At 44.4% G+C, this 8,219-nt stretch overlaps 1 protein-coding gene across 1 annotated transcript; it reads left to right on the top strand.

The window, feature by feature from the left end:
* The first annotated feature begins 1,149 nt into the window (after positions 1–1,149).
* On the top strand, positions 1,150–7,982 carry gpr143 (G protein-coupled receptor 143). The gene is made up of 9 exons (XM_075479527.1): positions 1,150–1,594; positions 2,462–2,571; positions 2,886–2,980; positions 3,364–3,456; positions 3,738–3,847; positions 3,940–4,048; positions 4,604–4,721; positions 4,872–5,127; positions 7,261–7,982. Exons 1-9 carry the CDS (start codon positions 1,339–1,341, stop codon positions 7,362–7,364), a joined length of 1,251 nt encoding a protein of 416 aa, XP_075335642.1. The 5' UTR covers positions 1,150–1,338; the 3' UTR covers positions 7,365–7,982.
* The last annotated feature ends 237 nt before the right edge of the window (positions 7,983–8,219 follow it).

Raw genomic sequence — 8,219 nt, 5'->3', positions numbered from 1 at the left:
TTGATCAAAAACGCTTAATCGCTCAGTTTACTTTATAACGGGTTCATTGATCTTTTTGTGCTAGAAAATGTTTCTTTGATCAGCTGCTTTCATAAGTACGACACGTGAGGACCGGACACCTCTTTGCTTTTATAACGTACGCACACGAGCTCAAATTACATGCATTAAATGCATACACTGGCTCTTGAGTTCCTGATTTCATGCAGCGTTAGTGACAGCAGACTCTGTATGTGTGAAATTGTACCAAAATGGGAATTTAACCATGCAGCAAAAGCATCTTAAGGATTACTTGAAGTTAGCACAATAGCTAATTTTTACAGGTCTTATCAGTGCATTTCACACAGTTTTTCTGCTTTTATCGGAGCAGAAGTCCTGCTCTCTTATCAGAAAGCAACATGGCTTGTAAATGGCACGGGTGGTCATCAGGACCTCATCATTCATCGAGCATACACGGGTTATCAAGTGACTCACCTCACCTCCAGGTGGCTCAGTTCAATTTCAAGGCCATGGCAGACTCCCAGCAGACTCATTGGGGCTAATGGAGTGGATGGATTAACCCTCTGCCTTTAACAAGAGCACTCATTAGTTCACAGGGTGAGTAATGGAAGTCTCCTCTGGCTTGCAATTTTCAGCTTCCAGATATTTAATGTCTTTCAAGTATGTGTGGAGTCCTGCAAGCCAAAACAACATATAAAACGGATTTTTTTTTTTAAAGAACTCCTTTTATCCCTCAACTATTGACATTTAATGCGATGTTAAACATGATATTAAAAGAATGATCTGTAGATAACACACACATGATCATATTGTGATTTAAGAAGATCAAATAAAATATTACCAAAAGCAGATTGTTTTGGTGTTTTTTTTTTCTTTTGTTGTTGTTGTTTTTGCAGGATTATTTTTTTAAAATTGCCCAAATCAATTGGCAAAAAAAAAAAGAATATTGTCAAGTTTTCAATTGATTATTGCATAATATCATTTACCTATACAGAGAAAGTGAACACTACATTCAACCAATCTTAAAGTGGGAAAAGGGACATGAGAACCTATATTCTTATATATCTATCATATCTATCTATCATATTTTAAACCACCAACCAACCAAAGGAAAACTGCAGTTTATCCGCCTCGTTCACACACAACGGTCCTTTGTGAGCTTCCTGTATTGTGTGGCAGAGTTTAAGCTGAAACTTCAGGGATTAAATGGAAGCACATGATGATTCAACCCCGTGATTTGTCAGAGAGCTGGCTCACGAACTCAGCCGTTTCCTCTCCCTTTCCCCTTTTCTTTCCCCTAACACCATAACCCTTCTTCTCTTCGCCGCTCCGCAGTCCGTGATGGCCTCCCCGCGGCTGGAGACTTTCTGCTGCCCGAACCGAGACGCGGCCACGGAGTTTGTGGTCACCTTCCAGCCCGTCCTGTTCGGGGCTCTGAGTCTGGGAAGCGCCGGTTTGAGCCTCATATTTGCCGTTTTACAAGTTCTGCCAAAGCGCAAGGGTTACAGAAGGCTTGGACAGTATCCGCTGCCGAGGCCTGCGTCCTCCTCGCGGATATTGTTCATCATCAGTATATGTGACATACTGGGATGCGCAGGTAAAGGACAAGCAGCTGGGGTTGACCTAGTTTTTTTTGTTTTGTTTTGTCATAGCTGAGACTGACTGAAGTGACGTGGTTTTCACCGCGTGGTGTCGCGCTCTTGGTGCCATTACGCACGCGAATGCTTTCTTTTAACCCTTCTGCCGCACTTGTTTGTTTGAACATATAGAAAACTTGTAAAGTAGCCCCAAAGAGATTCTGGGGGGCAGAACGTGTTCCTTCATTCGTCTCAAACAGAGGGATGAGTCTTGAATATCTCACGTGAAAGAATGGTTCATTACCGGTTCATCGTGCGAATGAGGCGCAATTCTCCAAGCAAGAGGGAAAAAAAACCCAACGATTATCTCCCAAAGTTGTTACACCACGTACTCAGGAATCTGAGCTTTTCTTGGAGAGAGGGGGGAGGCAGGTGAGGTCATGCGTTTCCGTGCCCAGTGAGATTCACTCGTGCCTCAGTCAAACAGCTGGAAGCGCACTGATGACACAGTTTAAAACGAAATGCGGAGCAGCGGGTGGTCTGCACGCATAAAGATGCCGGGAGAACTCTCGTTTTTCCACTTCCACGGAGGAAATGGAAACACCCCTATAAAACACACCCGCTGGAAGCTCACAATTCCATGATGTAAAGCTACCGTTAAAAGGACTCCCTGAACTGACAGTAATTAATTCAAGTAGGCTACCTCATAATGAAGGCCGAGAAAAGAAATCTGATGTGTTTAAATGTTAATTAAAGCCAGGCCAGTTTTTTTTTTTTGTTTTTTTTTTAGGTGTTCCCCTCTGCGTGTTCTCGTATTTACCCCCTCTCTCTGTTTGCTTGTTGGTTCAACAGTCCTAACTGGAGATCACCTCTCTTCCTTCTCCCAGGCATCATCGTCAGATCGTCTGTGTGGCTGGGCCTGCCGAACATCATCGACAGCATCTCAGTGGCCAACAACACAGACGTGTTGCCGGAGGTCTTCTGCGTCGGCAGCGCCGTACGTCCCCCCCATGATGCTTCTCAGAAAACAGTTCGTTTGCACTTTGATGCGAACTGAGCACACCGTTTCTTGGCCTTACGCTCGGCAGATTGTAAAAGATGTTTTTCGTTCTTTTGTTCATGCATGATTCAGGAAAAAAAAACCTCGTGTTAGGCATACTTGAAGGTCACTCAGTCTGATACATGCTCAACAGGCGTGTGCAATAAAGCATCTGCCACAATGGGGCCTTTTGAACGGATTCGGCACAGATTAGCCGAGCTGTTAGAATGATGGCCCGTGCGTAACACGATTATCCAATTCATGTGTTGCAGATGTGGATCCAGTTGTTCTTCAGCGCCTCTTTTTGGTGGACCTTCTGTTATGCTGTTGACGTCTTCCTGGTGGTGAAAACCTCGGCAGGGATCAGGTTCTCCCCACCTCACCTTTCATCCATAATTCATTAGCACCTCAACACTTGCAGGATGAAGCAGGATGAAGCGCGAGGCTTCATCCGGAACTGACAACACAGACATTTGTATTCAGCAGAACGCCTCAAACACCTTTCGCTCACTTTGCTTTGATGCCAACTCTCACTTTTGTCAGAAACAAAAAGTATTTCACTGATGGATCACCGGCTGTCTGATGTTGCCATGAAGGCTTGTCACGTTCCCCATCCTGTGCGCATGTTCTCCCCTCACAGAGCAGAACATTTGTTTTCAACATAAAAAAAAGAAAAGATCATCTTAAAGATAGAGAGCTGCAGCATGTGCTGTGTGCCAGTCTTATGACCTGCCTCTCTCCCCCCATCAGCACCATTGTCCTCTACCACATGATTACATGGGGTCTGGCTGTGCTGCTGTGTGTCGAAGGAGTGGCCATGCTCTACTACCCATCCATCTCAGAGTAAGAGGCTTTCCCGTTGTCACAAAAATAGACTCACGAGTGCTTGTCTGCGGTTTTTTTCCTTGTCGGAGGCTATCTGAAGAATGTCAACATTTTTGTGTCACTCTGTTCTCCTGTTAGAGCGAAAGGCCGCCAGAAATAACTGTGTATAATTCATCAAATAGGCTACACCAGCCCGTTTTAAGCTGCATGCAGTCTTTTTCATGTCACCGCGGCCCGCTGAAAGCATTTCCTAATGATTTCCAATGCCCAATCCATTTTCCTGTCCTGCTTCTTTGCAGCTGCCAACAAGGCCTCCAGCACGCCGTTCCTCACTACGTCACCACATACGCACCCATGCTGCTCGTCCTCGTAGCCAACCCTGTCTTCTTCAATCGGACCATATCTGCAGGTCGGCCCGCTTCCTCTCAAACCGCTCTGGCAAAAGTGTGATCGTATGAGTGCACATGGGAGGAAACAAACCTGTCTGTCGTCTCTCCACAGTGACATCTTTGCTCAAAGGACGACAGGGAATCTATACTGAAAACGAGAGACGGCTGGCCAACGATATTAAAATACGCTTCTTTAAGATAATGCTGGTGTTCTTTGTTTGGTAAGTTTCCATCCACCACAGTCCTCGTCAACGTGACTTTTTTTTTTTTTTACAAGTATGTATTTCAGAATATCTTCAGAAATGGGGCACGTTTCTATAGGTGCTCCTCTACGTGGTTGCTCCACATGGAAACTAAGGCAACAGTATCACAGTGAAATGAAAAACACAAAAAAGTAACACAGACTGTGGTTTTCCGTGGTTATGAAGTGTAAGGCCCGTCTCTTTTGTTTTTGTTTTTGAAATATGTGCTGAATTAACCCAGAAACCTATTAAATTTCCACGGCAGTTACAGCCCGACAGGAATACTCTCACTTCAGTCTGCTAATGGATGAAAACCAACGGGGGAAGAAAGCGTAATAAGCCAAATGTGGCTGTAAGATGTTGCTGTGACAGACTCTTGAGAGCCAAGAGATGCCAAACTGTTGAAATGGTCCTAGAAATTCTTACTCTGCTGTTTATGTAGCTCCTTGTGTCATGTCCCATTTTCCCAGAAGACACCTCTTGTACGTTTGAGAAAGATAGTAAGGGAAGTTGGCTTTGCTTCACTTCTTTCAGCTGGGCGCCCAACCTCATCAACGAGAGCCTCCTCTTCTACCTGGAGATGCAGGCAGATATCAGCGACAGCAGTTTGAGGGATATCAGGAATGCGGCCCTCACCACATGGTTTATCATGGTGGGTCTTTTTTCTTTAAAACAGTCAAACATTTTGACGTAGTATCTCAAAATTCTGAAAGTTATGTTCACATAAATGAGCTTCCATACGGAGCACATTCGTTTGATAAATGTCCAACAGCGTAAATCCTTCTGCATTTTCCTCTCTCAGGGCATCCTGAACCCGATGCAGGCTTTCCTCAACACGTTGGCCTTTCATGGCTGGACAGGCCTGGATGTTGACCTCAGCCTCCAGCGGAGCAGGGAGCTGGCCTGGGACTCGGGCTCCACCTCGGTGCCAAACGCAGCCGGCCAAAACCCGGCGGTGGGAACGACTCTGCTCTACCAGAGTCACGTTCAGGAAGCCCAGAAAAACGTGATGGGAAACGGACAGCACCACTCTGACGCCATCAGCGTCCTCTCAGAAGGTAATTGGCTCTTCAGTGGTGCGAGCAGCTCACCGGTATATCAGGGCTGGTGATGCTGACGCGCGGGATTTCTCACCAGCGCTCCGTTCCCAATATGAATGATGTATGTTGGAGATTTATGCCTTTACAGCATCTGCTGAGTCAACTTTTCCCCGGCAGAATATCTTTTTTTTGTGTAAATAAACTGAATAAGCCTCAGCGGTGAAGATCTAGAGACACTATTTTTGACAAATATTTATACATAGTAGTATTGTGCTGGTCATTTGTGCCATTTATCACCCTGCAGACGTGTCTGTTTTGATGTGTACCGATTAGTACCGCAGCGGGACAGCTGCTGCATTAGAATGTGTGTGGGTTTTTTTTTTTTCTGGAAATAATCAGCTGAATTGATGAAAGCATTGTTGCGGCAGTTACAATGTGCACCTGAATGCGCTGCCGACGCACGCGCTAGTTCTTTTCTTTGAGTACTTTTATCAAAAGCGCACCCAACTGCAGTGACAAGCCGCCACACGGACCTTTCAAATGTCATTTATTTGCAGGCAATCGGATGATAACTAGCTGTAGCACATCCAGATGAGCAGGGAAAGAAAACACTGCAGAAGTCTTGAGCCACCCGACCCATCTTTTAAAGTGGCCTTGAGCAATAGTTCTCCAGGCTTTCTGAAAGGCTGAAAGTTTTTTTCGTTGGGACGTTGGCTGCCTTTTCCCCACTCGTTTTCAGTCCACTCCTTGTGCCCGATCGTTCTCAGACAGCCAGTTTAAAACTGGCACTTTGTGGATCGTGGTCCGTTTCCAGCACACATACTTTGTTCCTATTGCCAAAAGTGCCAAAGAGAACACGGTTTGACAGACATAAAACAGCATTTTTACAACAACAAGAAGGTGATTCCCAAAGAGCTGTTTGCTGAAAAATGGGCATATCTCGGTATGGTGTGCAGTGAGTCCTTAAAAGAAATTGAGACTGGACAAGTGGAGGACAAAAGAAGAAGTATCAAGCCTAGAATAGCCTACCGTCTTTCTAATCAACAGATTAACAGTATCTAATGGTGATGTCCTTCAGAGAAGGAAGAAAAACATCAAAGACATGACAGAGGATCTATCCTGACCTTTTAGATCATCAGAAATGTTCTCCACAGACAGGTGGCTCATTCTTAAGAAAAGGAAAATGATACAACAGGACTGAAAATCAATGGCGACGGGTTTTACGGGGTGAGGAATCCTCCCCAGAACCCAGTCGTCTATATCATTGAAGCAGAGCAGTGATCATCTGGACAGAGAACTAAAGGGCAACGTCCAAATAAGACTTTTGGAATGTCCTTCAAGGAGCCTGGAGAACTATTCCTGGAGACTGCTTAAAAGAAAGCCCGTCTCAGAGGGTTAAGGCTGTGTTGAAGAATAAAGGTGGTCGTACCAAATATTGACAATTGTACACACTCTGTCTATGGGCTTATATACTGTATTTCCATGTTTGAACTTGTTTCAATAAACCCCATCATTTGGACAATAAGCAGCTGCCCCCATTTCCTGTTCCCCTGGTGATATATAAGGAAACGACAGGTGGCTCCGGACTTTTGCACAGCACCGTACATACACTTCCAAAATGAGTGCAATCGACTTGTGCTCCGCTGTCGAGCTGAGGGCCGAATAGGAGGTTGGCCACTACAGAATTTCAAGTGATATGATTGAGAGGCAGAGCATGGGTAAAGAAAGAAATAACTTTAACACTGTAAAAACAGGGCATAGGCTTTGGTGGTGGAAGCATCTCCTCCTAAAGCTGTATAACCCGCTCTCACCACAACCATCAGAGACTGTATTAGTGCTCTAATTTCAGCAGGATCTACCTCAAACACTTACACGCATTCACTGCATACAAATGTTATTATTAAGAACGTCCACGTGCTTTCATGGAATCTTGTTTGTAAAATAAAGCTATTCTTTTGAAGGACTTATGTTTTTTTTCATTTATTTGCATAGCTTTTGGTCAGTTTTAGGAGCAAATGCAGCAACAGACCAAAAAAAAAGGCTCTCCACAGTTAATGCTGTAGATATGATAGAACACATTTGTTATATGCAAGGTAACGATCTCAGTAATCTAAGGTGAAAAGTAATCTACCCCCTATTCTGTCTTGCTAGGTTCAGACTCTAGCACAGTTGAAATCCACATTTCCAGCGAGCTGCGAGACTATGAGGATGTAGACGCTGACGGAGAGTCCCTGGAAAACTCTGTGAGGCACTAGCTGGGCCCCCACTCCCACCCCCCCATCACCAGACCACCGTCCTCCACTTTGCTGCACTACACCCCTTCTCTTAGTTCAACTTTGTCCTGTTGAGATTTCCGCTGGCTTTGACAATAGCTGCTCATAAAGCCCCACGAGACGGTGTAACCTCAGTTTCTGAAGCATCATCACATTGCAGACCTCTGGGCTGAGCAGCCCCGGAGTTCCAGTCTATTTGGGCTGTAAGTTGACAGAACAAACATGACATTTTATTATCATTCACTCAGACTGACCTTTATGCGCTTGAAGAAACATTTCCTCTGACATTCTCTCATTTAGACGCACCCTTGTGCTTGGACTGCCAAGAAAGCACAGATGTAATAAGCTAATTTGTGCTTCCTTTTTTTTTTTCTACAAAGTTATTGTATTTCAAATCTTCCTTCTTATATTTTTGCACACATCTTTTATATGCTACATCACATGTATGAGTCTTGTTGACGACTGGAGGGAAACTTTGATTCTGAGCTGGAAAAGAAATAAAACTAAAAAAAACAATCAAGACACAGATGTGTTTTCTGATATCAAAATAGAGGAATTTATTTGAGACGCTGGATGACTTCAAAGTTTTGTGTTGGAAACAGGTGACCGTACCCTGGACCAGGGCGCAAGAAAGGTAGAAGCCGTCGTAGCGCCTGTCTTTATATTGGGCTCCTTAGCATGCCGATAATGGCCACCGACCCCACAGCCCAATTCTCAGTCTGACACAGACAATAATGGCTCTCAGAAAATAATAATAAAAAAAAAAAGAGAAGTCAGAAAGCAAACGCAACACCCATTAGAATTCCATTGTTGAAAGATATTCAAAGAAAGAAAGAA

Source organism: Odontesthes bonariensis, chromosome 12 (genome assembly GCF_027942865.1).
Source record: "Odontesthes bonariensis isolate fOdoBon6 chromosome 12, fOdoBon6.hap1, whole genome shotgun sequence".
Classification (NCBI taxonomy): domain Eukaryota; kingdom Metazoa; phylum Chordata; class Actinopteri; order Atheriniformes; family Atherinopsidae; genus Odontesthes; species Odontesthes bonariensis.
The sequence above is the reverse complement of the archived record's forward strand: the minus strand, read 5'-3'. Positions and strand labels throughout refer to the sequence as shown.